The 22,412-nt window shown below is 36.4% G+C and overlaps 2 protein-coding genes across 2 annotated transcripts; both read left to right on the top strand.

The window, feature by feature from the left end:
- Positions 1-5,020: 5,020 nt before the first annotated feature.
- LOC131549544 (tumor necrosis factor receptor superfamily member 14-like) lies at positions 5,021-11,373 on the top strand. The gene is made up of 8 exons (XM_058791832.1): positions 5,021-5,321; positions 6,670-6,759; positions 6,886-7,041; positions 7,236-7,323; positions 7,411-7,577; positions 7,674-7,711; positions 7,838-7,870; positions 10,093-11,373. Exons 1-6 carry the CDS (start codon positions 5,192-5,194, stop codon positions 7,706-7,708), a joined length of 666 nt encoding a protein of 221 aa, XP_058647815.1. The 5' UTR covers positions 5,021-5,191; the 3' UTR covers positions 7,709-7,711; positions 7,838-7,870; positions 10,093-11,373.
- A 2,107-nt stretch (positions 11,374-13,480) lies between these two features.
- Positions 13,481-14,956, top strand: LOC131549146 (tumor necrosis factor receptor superfamily member 14-like; the record flags this gene model as incomplete). The annotated part of the gene is made up of 5 exons (XM_058790995.1): positions 13,481-13,613; positions 13,708-13,882; positions 13,966-14,049; positions 14,130-14,237; positions 14,950-14,956. Coding segments are annotated over 5 exons (507 nt in total), but the record flags the coding sequence as incomplete, so codon positions are not given.
- Between the last annotated feature and the right edge of the window lie 7,456 nt (positions 14,957-22,412).

Genomic DNA, 22,412 nt, shown 5'->3' with positions numbered 1-22,412 from the left:
CACACACACACACACACACACACACACACACACACACACGCAGAGAGTGAGTATGACATGCCGATTAAAAATGGCACACTCTGTGTATACGGCATCCTGTTAAAATTACCTTGTTTTCATTGACTAAGGCTCACTGATTGTATATGTGTGTATGTGTATATATATATATATATATATATATATATATATATATATATATATATATATATCACACACACACACAGCCGCTCGAAAATTTGGGATCAGTAAGACTTTTAATGCTTTTTAAGGGAGTCTCTTCTGCTCATCAAGGCTATATTATAATTTATTCCTGTGATCAAAGCTGTATTTTCAGCATCATTACTCCAGTCTTCAGTGTCACATGATCCTTCAGAAATCATTCTAATATGCTGATTTAATATGAGTGTTGAAACTGTTGTGCTGCTTCAAATGTTTTTTTTTTTCTGTGATACTTTTTTCTTTTGATTCTTTGATGAATACAAAGTTAAAAACAACAGCAATTATTTAAAAAATAAATTGTGTTACAATATACAATGCTATTCAAAAGTTTGAGGTCAGTTATTTTTTTCTTTCTTTTTTTTTTTTAAAGAAATTAATACTTTTATTCAGGAGGATGTGTTAAATGAATAAATATCATAGGCCTAGTATCGACTTATATTGTTAGAAAAGATTTCTATTTTGAACAAATGCTGCCATTTTTAAGTTGTATTCATCAAAGAATCAAAAGAAAAAAGTATCACAGGTTCCAAAAAACAATATGAAGCAGCACAACAGTTTCAACAATCATAATAAATCAGTGTATATATAGATTGATAGATAGTGTGTATATATAGGATATCTATAGCATAGATAGTTAGATAGATAGATATGGTGAGTACACTAAACAATTTACTTGCCAATGGCGGTTCTATTGCCTAGGTGTGCATAGAGTGTTGGTCAAGTCATTTTTTGGGAAATGCGTGTGAAAGAAACAAATATTTGTAACCTCACACATAAAAATTCATTATTACAAAAGCCTTTAGTTTGTGGTGCTGACGATGGTGAGTCCAGGCCTGTGTAGCAGGTCACATTATGCACATAATGTAAAAGCAAAATCTGCCTAGACTAAATTAGTATTTAGTTTGGTCTCAGGAAGTGTAGGTGTAACATCTTTTCTAGTGTTGGAATAAATAATTTATTCTGATATTGTTTCTTTTTCTTTGCTCAACAGGCTGTTTTCACATTGAGGTAAGAATAATACATTATTAAGTCTTAAGTCTTTTCTATTAAACAATGACATGGGTCTATTAAAATTCCATTAATGTCTTATCTTTAAGAATGGAAAACAAAAGAAAAGTTGGCAGGAGAGAATATATGAGACGCTGGAGAGCAGCCAACAAGATTCTTTCTAATTGTCACCAAAATCAGGCCAAAAACAAATATAGTGATATTTTTCCTGTACTTCAAGAACCCTTACAACATTGTTCATCCTCTGCAAGATCAATTTCAGAGTGTAGCACAGCTTGTTCTTTAAGAGAGAGTGGAAATATATCCTTAAACCAAGAGGAAACATTCAGCACAGATGAAAGCTCTGAGTTCTCTTCAGATTGTGACACATATTTGTCACTCTCTGAGGAGGATCGTGAAACACATTCTTTGAGAGAAGACCTCATTGTTTGGGCCAACAAACACCAAATCCGACAATGTGCTTTAGATGACCTCTTAAAAGTCCTGCATTCACAAGGACATGACACATTGCCTGCTACAGCACGCACACTTTTGAAGACGATGCGAGCAGTTGATATTCAGAATAAATCTGGAATGCAGTATATTCATCTCTCATTTTCTGAAGAAATTGAGAAAGTGTTGAAAAGATATCCTTGTGAGGTGACTTCAAGAATACATTCTCTGGAGATTTCTTTAAATGTTGATGGACTTCCACTCTTCAAAAGTTCATCATTGTCAATGTGGCCTGTGTTGTGTTCCATTCATCTTGAACCAGTGATTGTATTTCCTGTAACACTGACACTGGGATCTCAAAGACCATTAGATCTTACATTTCTTGAGGATGCTGTTACAGAAATAAAACAATTACTAGAAAGTGGTCTTACATTTGATGGAAGGATCATTGAAGTCATATGTTGAGGCGACGTCTTATCACGCGTCTTATCACGCATCTGTTGAGGCGACGTATGTTGAGGCGACGTCTTATCACGCGTCTGTGGAGACGACGTACCCTTCTCACACGTAAAAATACACGACTGTCGACTTTGGCAGGTAATCCATGTCACACACCACTCGCCATACACTGCCACACGTGACTTACGTGACATCTACGTGACGCCCACGCCTGCGTCTGCATCTTAAATTCAATGGATTAAATAGGGGGATTAAGACATCAGTGAGACGAGTGCATGTTACAGCGTAATAATAAAGAACCTATCGCCCTCACTGCAGCCGCCTCACCTACACTTCAGGCGAGGCGCATCTCAAACAAGCTTCGTACGGAGCCTCGGTGTCGAACACATCACTACTTTAGAGTTCTCAAGTTGTTTTTTTATTTTATTTTTTATTTTATTTTTATAAAATATTACAAAAATATTGTATTGCTTTGCAGTAATTCTCGCAGCATCGTTATGGTAACGTTAGGTCAAACAAGCCCGCTGGAAATATTTTAAACAACAGCAGTCTCATAAAGTAAGTCACATTCTCATGATTAAAGTTACAAGTGGATGTTGTGCCAAAATAGCGAAAACTTTGACGGGTACAGAAAGAAGAGCCAAAATATAAAGTTAATAACTTTTCGAGAAATGAAGAGGAGTAACATATTTTGAGCTATGATGACTTCTCAGATTCAGTGAACCCTATTCAGTGGGTAATTACAGTAAACATAAGCATAAAGCCTACTAATGATATTCCACGCTAGTTGTTCTATGCATGCCTTCGTTTTCTGTTAAACTAGCCTAGAAAACAGCGAGAGCTACTATCTCATGACGAAACCATACATTAGCAGACATCAACAGCTGCATTAATGTTTATTTCTTCTCTGTGTAAGTATTTTTATAAGTAACATTTGCTGAACAGCGCCCCCTGATTAACAACAAGAAGTAGTAGTTTAACTAGTTTTCGCTGTCACCGAGTTTGAAGCACATGTTTGAACGGGCTGACTAAAATTACTCTGTTTGTAAAAAGTATTTTGAGGATATCTCCCCAAAACGGGAAAAGGTTAAAGCAGCTCAAGTTGGAGACGGCTGACCGGAGCCTGTTTCTTCTTCCCTGGTGAGACTTTTTCTGTTGAGAAATATCTAGTTCGTTGATTTTGATGGCTGTGTGACATAATAATAATAATAATAATAATAATAATAATGGCACTGTTTTGAGGCAGTTTTGAAAATGCTTACGCAACATCGTCTGTTGTCAGGTCTCGACTCTTCATTTAAATTCATAAGTATTTGACGATGGCTAAAAGCTATTCGGTGTTTTAGACGTTGACATTTGGTTTCAGTTTGTAAGGCTTTTTCCAAGTCGACAAAATTCAAGTTAAAATAATTTCACTGCTTCTCTAACACCTTTTCACCATAAAGCCCGACAAGCTTTTCGTAGAATTACTTTCAGGTCTACTTTAAGCTATACGATGTAAATTTGATTGGATCCGTTTTAACATGTTTGTTGTTCGGTGTGTTCACAAAATGAAAGCATGCACCAGTAGCGGCTCCTGACCGTAAATTTAACGTTAGGTGGGGCAGATTATTTTGTAATTACATAATATAAAGTTAAAGAATATAAAGTTTGTAATTATAGAATATAAAGATATAACTTTATATTCTAATCTCTGAACACAAAATTTTGCTTTATTCTGTGGGTGGCGCACTAATGTTGATTGTCAGGCTCGAAGTAATGTTACACGCATAAAATGCTGTATAATAATTGCCTTCAATAAGCGGGACAGTCTCAGATCTGCCCCATGGCTCTCAATTAGAGCGCGCTGCAGTTCCTCTTTTCACCACAGATTAACGCAAGTAGGGCTCGCTGCAGTCCACAAGATCCAGGAGGCGGGGTTGGATCCACATCTAGGGGGTGGAGATGGGTAGGTTTAGGGGTGGAGATGGGGTGGGTTCAGGGATCAGGGGGTGGAGATGGGTAGGTTTAGGTATATGTAAGATGGGAGGAGTTGGATCTGGATTAACGTTGCAGAACTGTGGGGGCGCTGTTGAGCTCGGGAGGTTTCAGGCACCCTCCGCTGAGTATCATGTCATACATGCCTGCTAAAGCATGCGCGGGATTTTAATACTGTTTACTTTACGACTTAAAATAGTATAGAAAATCCGAAAAATATTTTGCAGAATGCTGAACACACTTACAATTCATTATTGATTCAGTTTATATTGAGGTCTATGTTTTGGATGAATATTTTGGTGGGGCTCTGCTGAACAAGCCACCACTAGCAGGGAATATCTTATCTCTTTACTCTAAAATGACCGATGAACGAATTTATGAGATGCGTATTTAACTTAAATTTCACTTTTACTTTTTTGAACTTGTGACTTTTTAGTTTTCAAACTTATAGCATGTTTACTTTTGTATATGAAACACTGCTATGAACCTTTTCACATTTTAATAAGCCTCTGACACTTTTAAAGCAGACATTCATAATAGCACATTAACACAGAACATTAGCTATAACCTTTTTACTTAAACTCTTCACAGAATACACCTGATTACTCGGTTTACTCAAGAGGAGTCGAGCCGAGTGTGAAGAGGAAGAAGTGTTTGTTGGAGTCTCTGCCACAGCATCTTCTAAAGCCTCCATCAAACTGATCATCTGAAGACAGAGAACCAGCCATCAGGATCTGAAACAGCCCTTATATTCATATAAACACAGACCTGAAGTCCCTCTCATTTACATTTATGCATTTAGCAGACGCTTTTATCCAAAGCGACTTACATTGCATTCAAGTTACAGTTTTTACATTTTATCAGCTCTTGCTTTCCCTGGGAATCGAACCCATGATCTTGGCGTTGCTAGCGCCATGCTCTACTATTTGAGCTACAGGAAAGCCTCTCAGTGGACAGGAATGCCGAGTACTGGATCTAATTCATTATTTAATGTGAAGTTGTGAAGAAAAGAAATCGATTCATGAAATCTGAGGAAGAAACATTTTTATTTACTTTCAAATGGACTGAATAATCCTCGCTTGCACTTTATTTGGACATGTTGTTGTTAAGGACCTTTATATCCACTGTTGCTATCACCATTGCTGCTAATTTGGGACTATGTTTCTGTGGATGTGCCCGTGCTGAATATGAGATCGATGGAGAATGTTGCCCCATGTGTGCCCCCGGTACAGTACCAATGTTTATTTCAGATTCTGTACGATAAAGGCTGGAATACACAACTTTTGGACAGAATTTTGCCCAATGTTTTCAATGCTAGATGCCGAAAGTCAGAGCCAGTTTGCAGCTTTTATGCAGAATACAGACTCAGCTTTTTAGCTTCAGGCTATGACCATTTACAAAGTTGACAAGCATATGATGCCTAGTGTTTGTTAAGAATCTGTTAAGATTTTAAAAGTTATGTAGTGTATTCTGGCCAAAAGTAATGTTAGTGTTAACCAATATAACAGATAATGAGTGGTATTTAGATCCTAAAGAGTTAAACTTAAAATTTTAGAAACACAAATACACTGTTTTCAAACTTGAATTACATATTGTTTGAAACATTTGGTTTAGTTTAAAAGCTGTTATGGTTATGTCATAGGCTAAATGTTTTTGGCACATGACTAGAATTAATCAAATCAGCTGATAACTCATGTGATGCAGCAAAGAGGTTACTTCTACTCCTCGTTCGAAATCGTGATCGCATTCCCCTCGGTTGAAATCGCGTTTCAATTCAATTCAATTTCACTTTATTGTTGGAATTTCTTCCAAAAACTCTCTCGCATCCCATAGCGTTTACTGTCTAACATTAATTCACACAATACAATACCCACACACTAAAGTGCACATTGGTGCACATCCGTCTGCAGTGCAAATACTTAAGGACCTTCCGTTCCTCAGAATCTTGCTGTCTACTTAGACCCCTATCCTGATTAATTAATTTTACTGACTGTTGAACAAAAGATTTCCCCCTCGGGGGCCCCCCTCCATCATCGGGCCCTTAGAATCGTCTTAACCTCCCCCCCCCCCGCACCTTATGGCACCCCTGCTAGCGAGTCACAGAGACAAAGTTTGTCCAAGAAGTCGCTGAATTTGTCGCTGGTCACTTTTTGGGAAAAAATTAGCTAAATCTAGCGACAAAGTCGCTAAGTTGGCAACACTAGGAGTTCTGCACCGATGTACACACACACACAGACAGGTGCGCACATACACAGGTAGGGCCTATTGATTTTGCGGAAATGCGGTCGGAATCGCGGAATCCAGTTATAAAACCATAAATTAAAAAGTAATGCGTTACTTCACTAGTTACTCGAAAAAAGTAATCTGATTACGTAACTCGCGTTATTCCCCCAACACTGCAGGTGAGCACACTCCCACCAGCGGACAGAGTCTGAAAATATGTCGCATCAACCACCTGACACCTAGGGGAAACACCGCAACTTGAAAAAAAAGTTTCCATGACCATGTTAGTATGATATATTATCATTTTATTCAAGAAAAAAAATCACATTTTACCCTTTTTTTTTCTTTCAGGAACAACATGTGTTCCTTGTCCTGCATCAACATACACAGATGAACCCAACAGCCGTATATCATGTTTTCCCTGCACTGTGTGTGATCCAGGTATGTGCTCAGTGATAAAAGCATTAATTTATGGTAAAGACATATATACGTCTTTAATAAGGAAGTGCTGTCTAATGCATTTATACTTTTAATATGAATATAAATGTTTTGTTTTTGTGTTCACAGTCTATCGACTAAAAGTGCGCAAGGACTGCACGCACTCTGCAGATACTACTTGTGAGCCACAGGAAGGATTCCATTGTATTAAACTAAATAAAGACTCTTGTGCATTAGCAGTGGAGCACTCCGCATGTAACCCTGGACAATATATTAAACAAACAGGTAGAATTGTAAAACGGGGACAAAATGCATGCAAAATGTATTTCAGCATTAAGCTGTATATTTCTTCTGATTTACAGCAGTTTTCTGATTTAATTACTGAGGTTATAGGAATTATTTGATTACACCAGCACTTACAACCCTAGTAGAAGCTTTACTGACATTTTATAACTCATTTAATCTCAATATTTTTACAGGAAGAGCATTTAGTGATACCGTATGTGCTGACTGCACTGATGGAACTTATTCAGATGGCTCTCTAATGGCCTGCCTGCCACATTCAAAGTGAGTAGTGTCCACAGATTTATAAATGCCAATTAAGAATTATTCTGATAAGAATGGACATACTAATATTACTAAGTTAATCTTCAGATGTGAGACTATGGGACTTACAGAAGTAAAAGCAGGAACAACATCCTCTGATGCTGAATGTGAGAAAGTGATTTCACTTGGTGTCATAGCTGGAGTTATTATAGCTGTAACTGTGGCATCATTACTAGCATACATTATATACAGAAAAGCATGGGGCTCTAACGAACGTAAGAACTAAATTCTCACAATAAAATTCCAATAAAAACTCATTTTAACATATTACTATTATTAACATTAGCAGTGCTAATACTTTTATATTTTAGGTGTCTACATACAACAAGCAACTGACGATCCATAATCAGTGAGTGAATATTTGACCTGTTCTTTATTAACGCAGTCAAACAATTAAAATATGATTATAATAGGAACCATCTTACTAAAATACTGATGTTGTTACATAAAGCTTTATTTGATCTATTTTTTACAGAAGTGGCACGGTTTGGACCGACAGTATTAACAGGTGAGAGCCAACAGCTGATCAGGACCTTTATATAATGGTGCTCATATTAAATCAGTTGTGTAGTCCTTTCTTTGAAAAAGTGCTTGCTAGTAAAGGTCCTGACATTTCTGAATCACAATCACCAAAAGACATTCCTTTATTTTTCAGCACTGACTTTCCTTTAAAAAAAAAAAAAAGACTACTTTTGGGTGAAAAAAGAAACTCTTAATTTACTTGAACACTACACAAACATGCATAAAAACACCTTTTTCAAATTATAAATGTTTTCATAAATGTGCAATCTATTAAATATAACCTACACATATTTTATTATCATACAACATGGAGTGTATTTATGTTCTTTTACTGATTTGTAGTGTTTTTTTTTTTATTTATTTTTTTATATAATATCACTCTCTATTTTTCCATTATACATACTAAAACTCACTGTAATAAAACCATATCTTTGCATGCATTAATCAGATCAATACCTTATGTGATCAAAATTTGCAAATGTTTCAAAACATCAGTCTAGCACCCATCACTATACTGTCTCATTGCTTTCCATGTGATCACATAACACAAGTAGTGCAGTTAAATCAAAACACCGCTGTGGAGAAAAATTATATTACACACAGGCCAATTTTGTATTGATTCATACAGATCACATGATGAGGGGAAAAAAGACTAAGCACCTTTAGGATTATTTCTGCTTTTCTTTCCACAAAATCACAACAAGGTTTTTTCTCAGAGAAACAGAGAAGTATGTGCTGACCAGTGTTGGGGGTAACGCATTACGAGTTACGCGAGTTACGTAATCAGATTACTTTTTTCAAGTAACTAGTAAAGTAAGGCATTAATTTTTAATTTACAAGAAAATATCTCAGTTACCTTTTCAAATATATAACGCCAGTAACTTATTTTTCCCCCATTTTTTTTTTTTTTTTACTGACAGCTCTCCTGTCTGCATGCTGAGAGAAATCAGGAGTAAGATGTTACTGTAGTTCTAGAATAAATGTGAACATGCAACTTTTTTTATATTAAAATGAAAAACAAACAAGCAAGCCCAGCCCAGATTAAAAAAGTAACGCAAAAGTAACGTAACACATTATTTTACATTAAAAGTAACTAAGTAATGTAATTACCTTTTTTAGGGGAGTAACGCACTATTGTAATGCATTACTTTTAAAAGTAACTTTCCCCAACACTGGTGCTGTCATTACAGTTCAAGGATGATAAGAAGGTTAAAAGTGTATGTTGATTTTATTAATATTATTTTAAATGTAAAAAATAAAATTGACAATGATAACCTCATGTTTATGAGCAATTCAAAATAAATAAATTGGTCACCAGCCAGCCAACCTCTTTCTGCAAAGTAAATCCACAATGCAGTTTTCTCTGAACAGTGACCTTGGATGGACTAATTCCAACATTGACTCAAATCAAGAGTCATCACTGCCGCTGCTGTTAGAAGTCCCGGTTGCTATAGAAACAGACAGCATTCTGAGACGTGAGGCGCATGTGCACTGGCTGATCTAGCCTGAAAAATATGCTTTTTTATAACGCTATTTGAGCAAAAGAATCAATGTTTACGACACAGTTGTTGTCAGATTTCTTGTGTGATTTCAAATATGAAATTGAATCGTATCGAGGTCCTGACTCTCTGTGGTCATTAAAAATCCCATGGCACTTCTCGTAAAGAGTAGTAACCCCGGTGTCCTGGCCACATTCCCTCCACTGGACCTTATCAATCATGGCCTCCCAATAATCCCCATCCACTTGATTGGCTCTATCTCTCTCTCCTCTCCACCTGTAGCTGGTGTGTGCTGAGCGCACTGGTGCCGTTGTGCTGTGGCTGCCGTCGCATCATCCAAGTGGATGCTGCACACTGGTGGTTGAGGAGACCCCCACATGATTGTAAAGCTTTGGGTGTACAGCAATACTTAAAGCACTATATAAATGCATCATTCATTCATTCATTCATTGAAGCTTAGTGAACAGTTTTGGAGAGTTTGATGGTTGCGTCCGAAAGGCAGCTGATTCAGGCAATGACTTTGCAGGCAGCGTTTTTGCTCCGCAGCAAAATAGAACGAGTTTTGGTGACTAAACTGAATATTTAATTACTATAATACTGATTTCTCACTAGAAATAACATCAAAAGTGCAAAAAGTTAGTCAGAAATATACATTTCCAACCAAACTGACCACCAAACGCAACTTATAGATGCCATCTTTATTTTGTAGCTCAACCGTCACGGAATGGAACGCACAGGATTGTGGGATATCAAAGGCAGCGAAGGATACATCTATGCTGCCTTCAAAATTCAATCAGAAGAAGGTACCTCAGGAGACAAGAAGTGAAGCAGAATTTGGATTCGGACGTGCCTTGATGCCTTCCTGCCTTGGAATGCTTTCGGACGCAGCCGATGTTTCCCCATTCAAAGAGATCGGAGCTGTGCTTGCATTGCATTTCAAAGATGGCCGCCGACTGACATGACTTGTCTTAAAGAGACTTTGGGTGTAACTTACTGAAGCTGAAGGTAAAAACATCCAAAATGGCCGTTTAAAAACAAGGACAAATGGTGCGGTTTTTGTAAGATATTGAAGGAGTGGATGCCGAGCTGCCATATCCTTCATATTGATATTAATTATATTATTATATTATTTCTTGTTTGACTATTAATCAAGCTATGGCAAGAGTGAAATGTGTAACCTTATGTGCGCTTATGAGATATTAAAGAATCCTGCTTTATGCTGTACGTCTACTCTCTAAAATGATGACTTCATAGTGTGTGTGTAACGAAGGCAAGGAGGCCTTGAAGTTCTGATAAGTGCTCTGTGTGTATGTATGTGTGCTCGTAGCTCTCTACCAGTGTGTTAGAAGACTGTCTCTGTCAGCTACCGCCATCCTGACCAAAAATAGGTGTCCGGAAGACACCTATCTTGTATGATCCCTGATCGCTGACGTCTGCCCAATCAGATGGAGATATGCTTGAAGCATTTACGTCCATATGTGGAGATTGTCTAAGTTTATCTAGGTTTTAGAACCTATCAGAATTTTGATGACTTATGCATTGACGCAATTAGCAACCTCTGTTAGGGTATAACTGCTGGTGTTTTTGAATTGTACGCAGAGCGGCCTACGAACTCGAATGTGAGTCTTGAAGCTGACTTCTGCTGATGAAACTGCAAACTATCTTCAGTAAATTTTCTTCATTTTTGATCGAATCTCTTGACTTCTGGTCTTCATTCAACACACTTGGTCCAAGGGTCTTTACTGTAAATTCCCCTACAATATGTTTACAAGATATGTAATGACATTTTTCCCCTCGTGTGCACGCGCATGATGTCAGTTCACTAGATACTGACTTTTTGTTTACTGTTCAGAGACAGTAGTTTCCCGCACAATGAACACCACGACAGGAGCAAACTGCGGCGCATTTAAATGATTGCATATTGATTCGGCCATAAGTGCGTTAGAAAGAGAAAACAGTTTGGAAATGTTTACATAGATTGTATTTTTAGTAGTTTGTTAGTATTCTTTATTATTATGTGGTTGTTTTGACTTGTTTTGTACTTTGGATTTTATGTTGCTGCTAATTTTAATTAAACTCCTACGTTTGAGTTCAGTAATATTCGTGTGTCTGTCTCTCTCTCTCTCTCTGTGTGTGTGTGTGTGTGTGTGTGAGAGAGAGAATGTTTACTGATTAAAGAATGAATGAATGATTATATGAATATATAGCCTAAATTCATACACTCTACCTGTGAAAAACATAACCTGTTTATTAGATCTAATGACTGGGGAACAGAGGGTTTGAAGACTCCAAACCTTAGATAGCTTCCATGAGGTGCATCAGGTGTCTTACAGACTACATACACATACAATCAGTATTCTTTTAAATCCCAGATGCTCAAGCCTACAGTAAGAAGCCTGTAATCTAGCGGAGGATGATTTTGGCAGGTGTTGCTTAAATCATACTCCCTTTCCACTGTCTGTTTTGCATGGTCAGAGACACATGAATCTTGTGCTGGAGAAACATCTTGGAATAAAGATGTTATTTACTAAGCATTGTAAGTATTATGGACCCTAATCTGCTCAATATTACTTATGTAAAGAATAACTTACTAAATTAAACATTAACATTATGAATGTCTGTAAAGTTGCTTTGAAACTATGTATGTTGTTTATAAATCAAATTGACTTGATCTCACATTATTGGGGTTGTCTTCAAAACACACACACACACGCACACACACGCACACACACACACACACACACACACGTCTGGTTTGCTATCCTTGTGGGGACTCTCCATAGGCGTAATGCTTTTTCTACTGTACAGACCGTATATTCTGTTGTCCTACACCAACCCTACACCTAAACCTACCCCTTACAGGAAACTACAGGCACTTTTAGATTTTCAAAAAACTTCATTCTGTGTGATTTATTAGCTTGTTTACCCGTGGAGACCTCAATTTAGGTCCCCACCGTGACACGAGTCCCCATGAGTCTGTGTGTATTCAGGTTTAAGTCCCCACCTGAATAGAAAAATAGGTACACACACACACACACACACACACACACACACAGACAGACAGACAGATAGAGACACAGGTAAGATGAATGTGATAGTAATATTGGGGTTGGGTGAAGTGTGAGTGATAATTATATTATTGTCATTGTTAATATCGTAGGCACTGTGCTCATCCACCCTCACACCCGGAAGAAAACACACTAGCGATCCAGCCGAGTCCTTGTCTGTCCAAGCTGGAATGTGCCCAGACACTATTTACAATTTATGAGACTGAAATTTCATTACCAATTATAAATATGCCTACTATTTGGTAGCACATAGCAAACAGAAACAAACAAATACATAAAGTTATTTTAAAAAGAATAAACTAATAGTTATACAAATATAAAATTATAAAATCCTAATTATCACGACAGGGTCATTTCTGCTTTTTGGCCATCATAAAATATAGAAATTTAAACTGTTTTTAAAAAAGATTTTTGTGTAGTCATGAGAGGGTCACTGCAAATTTAATACTTAAATATTTTTCAAAATTGAAATATACTGTATATAAGTGTTGTATTATCATAAAATATGGTGGTTCAAAATGCTCAGAAATGTCTCAAATTATTATTATTCTTTTTTTAAAAATCAACTTCGATGTGTTTTGTTGGGGACACAAAAGGCACCGAATCCCAAGAATGACCTGACCATGAAATGTTACCTTGAGGGTAATTTCCAAATTAGTCAAATATGTTTTCCCTCCAAGATGGTGAATTGTTCTACAAACGATACAAAGGAGCTCCAAAAGAAATGAAGACAGAAGTAGTTTGTGGAGCAGAACCAGCGCTGATTGCCTCCTAACGCCTCAGTATCATTCCAGTAGGCTATCTTCACGGCTGGGCCGCCCCCTGCGTCATCCATGCCCTGCACATTACATCTACTGTAAAAACGCCCGCAGAATGCTGTGACTTAAGCTGTAATTTACATTTACCACCAACCACAGCATCTCAGAGAAACACTCTGAACTTGCTTCTCTGTTAACCTTACCTTGGTTTCATGTCTGGTCTGCTGTCTTCTCACCCCCGAGGTTAAGAACTGAATAACTGCTGCTTTGTATGTTGTTTGGATCAGTGGTACGCAGTGACTGTAGTGGGGATTTAAGCACCATGCAAACCCTGCCTCCACAAACATTCATGAGTGAACCAAACAGCCTTCATAAATGCTTCACATGCAGAAACTGTGTTGAAAGTATGTTTGTGTTTTAAATGTATCTAATGAACATTTTTTATCTTATGTATTTATTTATTTGCATATATGAAACTTGCTGTATGTGCTCTTTTAGGTCAAGGCCTTTATATCCAGAGTAAATGCACTACAATAAAAGACACATTCTGTGATGTGCTCGATGGATATTACTGCATTGATTACTCCAATTCACAGTGCCGTCATGCTCAGAAACATAGTGTTTGTAAACCAGGACAAGAAACAAAAAGACCATTGTTTCTGAATACTTCAGGGTTTTTAAATCATGATTCAGTGATTAAAGGGATAGTTAGTTCACGCTTAATTTCTGAGAACAATCTTTATGTCTGCTTATAAGAACAAAGACTTTGGAGACAATATGTGTGAACTGTCCTCCTGGATTTTATTCTCCATCAGGTCTGAACTGCTCCAAATGGACAGAGTAGGTGAAATGTTATTTGTACTCCCTGCAGTATTTGCATTTTTATCTGTTATCAACCATGTGTGTTTTTTCTCTCTCAGTTGCACAGCTAGGAATGAAATACAGACAGAAATTGGCAGCTCTGTTAAAGATGTCAGATGCACATCATTGTTCTACATAATTCTTAAACCTGTGGCCAATGTGCCAAAGTGAGTATACATGCAGGATGCATCTGAATTTAATTTTTATTAACGTGGACTCAGTTTGATATATGTTGATTGTTTTCTCTGAAACCTGCATATCAAATAACTACCCAAACGTTAGCGGTTTTGCTGGCTATTATTAAAATTATTAAAGATTCTAATGAGATAAATCACTATTAAATATTTATTTTTAATTTCATACACAGTTTATTTTTAATTTCATACACAGTCAACTGCTAATATTGATGTGATCTTGCTTGTATAGAGATCACCTTGATACAATTGATTTAAAAACATCACTTTTTTTATCATCACAGAATCCTGTATTAGATTTTGCTACCTGGTCTCATGGCATTTACGTACCTGGGTGCACTTTTTAGCGTGACATGAAATACGTACCAATAAGTACATATCACTGCAGTTTCCAAAATAAATGAACACTTTCACATTTTAGCGCCACTCAGTGGACATTTCTATTTGAAACTGCGGCGAAACGTGCAGCAAGGTGCGTAGAGGTACGTATTTTTATGAGACCAGGTTGGATTTTGTTATTCTCCCAGTTTGTTAACAGGGTAAAGAAATGTTTCTATAATATACATAAAATGGTAACAGATTAAATGTTATTTTTAGAAGAGATTTTTGGTATTCACAACCGATTATGTTTATGGCACTGTTGTGCTAAATTCACAAATAATTTATATTTTTGTGTGTTTTATAGGTTGTAAACTTAAAGTAAGCCATTTAATTCTTTACATTTAAAAAATGTCATGTGTGATGCTACAATTTCAACAGATTAATTTATGGCAATCACTTATCACTATAGAACTGTCTGTATGTATATTATACTTACCATGTTTAATTCTTTCAAACTAATTTTGCTCTGTTATGAGCATCTTGAGTTCCTGAAAGGCTTCATGATTTGCCTGGATGTTGAATATTTTAGTTGGTGTTAAACTCTACAGCATCCTTTTGAAGAAACAACCCCTGGAAATAAAACAGAACCCATATACAACACACCATAAGAAGAAATAACTTTCTTAAATCTAGTCATGCAGGTGACAAAGTTATAATAAACCTAATATTTGTATGTGTTGTTTGCTTATTTAAAATAAGTTTTTTTTTTTTTTTTGGATACAATATTACAAAAAATATTTTATTGCTTTTCGGGAATTCTCGCAGCACCATTATGGTAATGTTAGGTCAACCAAGCCCGCTTGAAATGTTTATATGACAGCAGTCTTTCATAAACCATATGATTAAAGTTACAATTTGTGCCAAAATAGGTGACCTAGCGAAAACTTTGACGGGTACAGAAAGAAGAGCCAAAATATAAAGTTAATAACTTTGAATTATCATGAAATGAAGAGTAACATATTTTGAGCTATGATGACTTCTCAGATTCAGTGAACCCTATTCAGTGGGTACAGTAAATATAAGCATAAAGATAGCCTACTAAAGATAGCTATTATATTGTGGCTTGTTCTGTGCATGCCTTCATTTTCTGTTAAACTAGCCTAGAAAACAGCAAGCCATCTCATGACGAAACCATACTTAGTACATTTGCAGACATCAACAGCTGCATTAATGTTTTATTACTTCTCTGTATAAGTATTTTTATAAGTAACATTTGCTGAACAGCGCCCCCTGATTAACAACAAGAAGAAGTAGTTTAACTGGTTTTCATTATGTCACCGAGTTCGAGAGGGCGGAAGCACAGGTTTGAACCGGGTGTGTCTCACTCGTCCTTAAAAGTGAATCTGTGTGCCCTTTGATCGCCGCCTGGTGGCTGGCTGCAGTACAGGTCATAAACCCCGCCCTCTCCATGTAAACGAATGGGACTTGAGTCAAAATAAATTACATTTCCAGTACAATTTTCAACAAACCTTTCGAATGAATGTACGGAGACCTTGTTAGACGCTTGATCTTTACTTTTTGTTATGATTTCGATTGATTTTTGCTTGGTGCAATGCTGAAAAGTTGCTGTGTGGCGTTCTGTACCTCTAATAATTAAAAAATAAAAATAAAAACCCGATCTGAAGATTTATATACTGCCGAATAAACTGACAGAGGTAGCACAATCTGAGCAGGTAGCACACAACATCAGAACTCCCGACAGCAGTTATTATGGATATACAACGTATGAAACATATCAAGCTTAATATTCATATTTATATGCACTCCAGATAGACTACACAACTTCAATGACCCGTCAATTAGTCCCGTCCCCCTGCACCGCAGCCCAGTTCTGATGGGCTTACAGCAACCCTTCACATCAAATAAATGTCACTCCCTGATATTTTGTGATGTAAATGTCATATTAAAACATTTATTTCATATTATTATATACAATCCCTTACGAAAATTAACAACGGTATTACTATAGTAAATGTAGGCTATAGTAGGCTAACCGTGTTTTTTGGGCATTTTTATTACCAGTTTTTTACCACAGTTTTACTACAAATATGGTTAAACTATGGTTAGTGTAGCAAAACATGTTTAATTTGTTTTTACCATGGTTTACCTATAATAACCATGTTTTATTGGTTGTAACCATGGTTAATTTTCGCAAGGGATATTTTCATGTTATTTTATATATTTTTATTTTACGGTGTGTATTTGTGAAAATGATTAGGCTGTATGTTTAGCACACACCACATAATGCTGTGCATTTCAAGGCACTTCAGCAGACCGTTAATGTTACCTATGTTTTGTCAATGTTCAAATTATTTTAATATATAAATAAAAAAGTATGACAGGCTTTTACTCTAGTCTTTATCACTTTATTAAGATTAAGCAAAACAAAACGACTAATGTTTACATTCACAAGCCGTCAGGTATAGCCTTGTAGTTAAGGTGCGTTCATGCCATATCGTAATAACCGTAATTACGAGATACCAACTTGTAAAAATCGTTCACCTCTTCATAGAAGTCGTAAAGCCTGGTTTATACTCGACGCGTCCGCGAGTTCGTTTGGGTGCGCGCGCCAAATATGACGTCATCGCGGTGTTGGCGGAAGTTCGCTTTGAGTGCGCGCGACGTCGTTTCGAGTGGCGGTGTGCACCATAGACATAATATACATGGACGCCTCATGACATGCTGGAACGTAATCCAGCGTCGCCGCCATATTGCTTGGGTCTCCTCGCTCTACACTAGCACCAGAGTCAACGGAGAGCGAGCAATTTATGCCCGTATTTTGTGCAGTTTACTGTTGCAATAACCCGCGCAGATACCAGATCGCGTGGGATTACCGTTCACAAGTAAGATTGAACAATAATTTTGGTTATTTTTCCTGCTGGAAAAAACAGCATAGACCAGCATAGCTGGTCATACCAGCAAGACCAGCATATGTTGTGTTTTGGTGCTGGTATTATGCTGGTGACCAGCATGGGATGCGGATGCGGTTGCCGGACTCCCGAATTACTGGAGTGAATGACGCGCTAGAATCGGCCCGAGTACGCTGGTCCGAGTTCGGTTGCCGAAACTGAGCCGACACTGCCGGCATCAGGCCACAATCACGCCAGCATAGATTATACAATTAGCCGGTACTGGCCCGAGTCTGGATACCAAATGGAAATGTATATGAAATGCAAACCAATATTAATTTAATTAATAACAACAACAACAAAATTTACCAAAACAATATATATATATATATATATAGCCTACATGGGGAAAAAAACTGTTCATGTAACTAATTGGTTCTCTAAAAACTACAAAAAATGTATTATTAAAGCCAGTATTTTTTTTAACAATGTTGTTTCCACAAATATTGCACACACACACGTGCAGTTCCCCCTTCAATACCCCCCAGTTGGATTGACACCATATAAATGTAAAAACTATGAGAATTTATTTGAATTTATTATTGAAAATTTGACATCAACAAATGCATAAAAAACACTTTAGAACCTCTAAGAACTCCCAGGACCTCAGGTTTATCCTAAAAGAGGACAGAAAAAAAGGAAAGAGAGATAAAGAGGGGATACATATAGACACAGTTAGTCAGATCTCAGTGAACTCAATGGTAAATGGTAAATTTGGAGCATACCTTAAGAAGAATTTCTTTGTTTTAGGACCTGCTCTCTTCTTCCATGCCTTCTGTTTATAAACTTCTCAGTTTCTCCATCTAGCACACTGCAGTATTTGCAGAAAATAAATAAATATATATTTATAAAAATATATATCAGAATCAGAAAGAGCTTTTATTGCCAAGTATGCTTGCACATACAAACAATTTCTTTTAGTGTCAAAAGCTTCCAGTTCACAGAGACAACAACGGCACACAGACAATAAAAATAAGATGAGAATAAAAAGGCATTTAACTGTTCTGTAGATTTATTTTTGGTACTTAAGTACTTTTAAAAGCAAGTACCTCTGTGCTTTTACTAAAGTAAAATTCTGTAATGGAGTAATATTTGACCAGCAGTATCTGTACTTTCACTCAAGTAATGGAGTTGTGTACTTCGTCCGCCTCTGGTTTCCATGCGTGACGAAATTTCAGACTCTGTGTGCAAAGACCTTAACAGTTAATAATATTTTATTTCAATATTTATTTTAAAATTCCAGTTAAAGTTTTAGTAATTTTGTTGTGCGTTTATATATATATACATATATATATTTTTTTTTTCATTAAGCTTTAGTTGTTATTATAGCACTTTAACAAACTTAATTTTGAGCTTAATTTTGTTAAATGTTTAGTTAAAATTTGTTGTGCGTTTTAGTCATTTTATTTATTTTTTTATATATCTATATAGTTTTAGTGTTTAGTATAAGTTAATGTTTTTTTTAAGTAATGAATTTGTTTATTTTACTTTATTGTATTTTTTAAATGTATTTTATTTATTTATTATTATTATGTTTTGTTTTTTGATGTGAAGACAAACTCCTTCATTCTGGCACATTCATACATGACCCTGTCGATCATTCATTCACAATGACTTGGATTGGAGTGATTATAACTTGGCACTATTGAAAGAAAAATAAATATGTATTTAATCATATTTGAGTGATGCATATTAGCAGGTACAGGGTTTATGCAGATTTTATGAAGGTAAAGAAAATGTAAGATTTAAGGGATAAACTGAATGCAGCATGTCAATATGGTCTCTAAATGCAAATTAATAACACTTCAAAGTTTGAAAATACAACTTTCAACAGATCTCCATTACTTTTTCATTCTTTTAACAAAGTGTGTAACTAAATAACATTTACTGAACCTTCTGATCACACTTCAATAAACCGATGCTCTTCCTCAGTATTTCTGTCTTGTTTTGCAGTGCACTTTATACAAAGTCTTGTTTTCTGAGAAACTGATCAAAATAAAGTGATTTCACGATCAAAACGAACAAATATCTGCCAATGGGCTCAGAAAAATCGAATTAATTTAAAGGGAAAAAACTTCATTTTGTTCAATTTCAAGGAAAACAGGACTTAATATGTGACCCTGGACCACAAAACCAGTCATAAGGGTAATTTTTTTAGATTATTTTACATTTAACTATTTGACAACAACTATTTGAAAATCTGGGGAAGAAACTGTTCTTGTGCCTGGCTGTCCTGGTATATATATGTGTGTGTGTGTGTGTGTGTGTGTGTGTGTCAGTCTGGTATATGTGGCACAAGTTTGCCTATTTAAACATGAAGCTGGTTTTCCTAACTTAGCATAAAGACCAGGTAGGAAGAAAAAGTAATCACAAAAATATTAGAAGAAATGTAGCAGGAACATTATTACACTATTCACATAATATGTTGTGTAATTAAATAATTAAAATTCACTAACAAACTACAAAATACATAACTTTTAAAACAGATCAGATAATGCTAGACTGTTAAATAAATAAATAAATAAATAACTGCTGCATGACATATATTTAATGAACCTAAATAAAAAAAAATTGAGAAAATGTTTGACAGTCAGCTTAAAATATATACTTACAAAGCCAAAGCCTGTTCTGTGCTGTGTTGTGGAGGCTTTGGGGTGCAGCAGCTACTGACACACAAACAAAGGGGAGCAAAAGAAAAAGCCTCACTCAATATCAGATAATGTTTGTACAAACTGAACATGGCAAATCCAAGATGCAGGATGACTGCTTGACTGATCACTTACAACAATCGGATGACAATCTGAAAAAAGAAAGAAACATTTTTTTGAAAATAATTATAACTTTACTTGAATATGACTTTTATTTCTTCCCTGGTGTATACACATGCATACATGTTTTACTTTTATTGTGATTATTTGTTATTAAAAAGCAGAAATATTATTATTTTTACTATTATTATCTCATAAGGATAGGCTACATTGGCTTGTGTGAGTCTTCTGTCTCTCGCTCGCTCTACCACACACGCTGAGAGAGAGAGAGCGTTCAGTGTGCGTCAGTGTCGCGCGCTCTCACTAAGACAAATCTGTGGGACAACACTGCTTAAATGTGAAAATATTAATTGTAAATGGCTACGTTTTTTTAAACTAACGTTACCTTGACCGACATGAATGTGAAACGAAAGGAGGTTTTCTCAATTCTAGCAGATCTGCGCAAATGACGTCACACAGAACGGCATTAACGGTAATTAACGGAGCTGAAGAGCGGGCCGTAGAAAATAAAGACTTTGCACGTGAGGTGTCAAATAGTTAAAGTTACATTTATATCTATTGATTTTTTTTTTTTTTGCCAGGAAAAATATAACATGAGGTAATGATTTTAGCCTACATCTTAGATTATTAAAAAAAAAAAAAAAAAAAAAAATTTAATTAAATGAAATAAATTACACACACACACACACACACACACGTTTGTTTTTGTGAAAAGTGGGGACATCCCATAGGCGTAATGGTTTTTATACTGTACAAACTGTATGTGCTATTGTCCTACACCAACCCTACACCTAAACCTACCTCTTACAGGAGACTTTCTGCTATTTCAGATTTTCAATACACTCCACTCTGTGTGATTTATAAGCGTTTTGAAAAGTGGGGACATGGAGTAATGTCCTGAAAAGTCACCTTCTCCTTGTAATACCTGTCATACCCTTGTCATTATACACATCTATGTCCTGATTTGTCACAAAATGCAGTAGCCCTTCACTGCAGAACAAAGGCGCACACACACACACACATATATATATATATATATATTGTTACAGTTATTAATAATAAAGTTTCACTCACTGATTTCAGAAGATTTGCTGTGGTACTTTTATTTGGACATAATAAAATCACTATTATAACATCTGAAATCATATTTTGTAAAGTTTACCACTTCTTACTGAGGTATCAGTTTTGCAATCACACACAGTCAGAAAGTGTCAATTTAGATTAAGGGAACATTTTTAAATTATAAGCAAAGTCCATTTGAGGTCAGCCTAAAAATTAATAGAAATATTAAAATAATAATAAAATTGAATAAATAACTTTGACAGGCAAAAGGTTTACAACTTTAAAGTATTTTGTTTAAAAATATATATTTTGTAATTTTATAATTCAGCCTAATTGATTGATTGTGTGTGTACAGTTTTATTTTTTTTTATTTTTAATTGTGGGGACCAAATATTCAGATAAGGAGCAAATAAGGAGTAAAACCTGAATTTTTGACATTTTAGGACTGAGACTTCTGGCCCACAGTCGGGCTGAATGTGGCTAAATGTGCCGTTTCTCAACCAGAATCGGGCCAGATCCACAGATCCAAAACCTAGCCAAATCTGGCAACCATTACTGTGCCAGGCCGGACCTGGCTCAATTCTGGCAAGCCGCTGCCAAGTGAGCCGACACTCAGCCGCATTCAGCCTGATTCCGCTGGCTACCTGGGATGCTGGTGACCAGCATCACCAGCAAGAACAGGCTGGTAGACCAGCATCACCAGCAAGACCAGTAGACCAGCATCACCAGCAAGACCATGCTGGTAGACCAGCATCACCAACAAGACCATGCTGGTTGACCAGCATCACCAGCAGTAGACCAGCATCACCAGCAAGACCAGTAGACCAGCATCACCAGCAAAGACCATGCTGGTTGACCAGCATCACCAGCAAGAACATGCTGGTTGACCAGCATCACCAGCAGTAGACCAGCATCACCAGCAAGACCAGTAGACCAGCATCACCAGCAAAGACCATGCTGGTTGACCAGCATCACCAACAAGACCATGCTGGTTGACCAGCATCACCAGCAGTAGACCAGCATCACCA

The sequence above is a fragment of the Onychostoma macrolepis genome, chromosome 11 (genome assembly GCF_012432095.1).
Source record: "Onychostoma macrolepis isolate SWU-2019 chromosome 11, ASM1243209v1, whole genome shotgun sequence".
NCBI classification, from domain to species: domain Eukaryota; kingdom Metazoa; phylum Chordata; class Actinopteri; order Cypriniformes; family Cyprinidae; genus Onychostoma; species Onychostoma macrolepis.
Note: the sequence above shows the minus strand (reverse complement) of the source record. Positions and strands in the feature narration are given on the sequence as shown.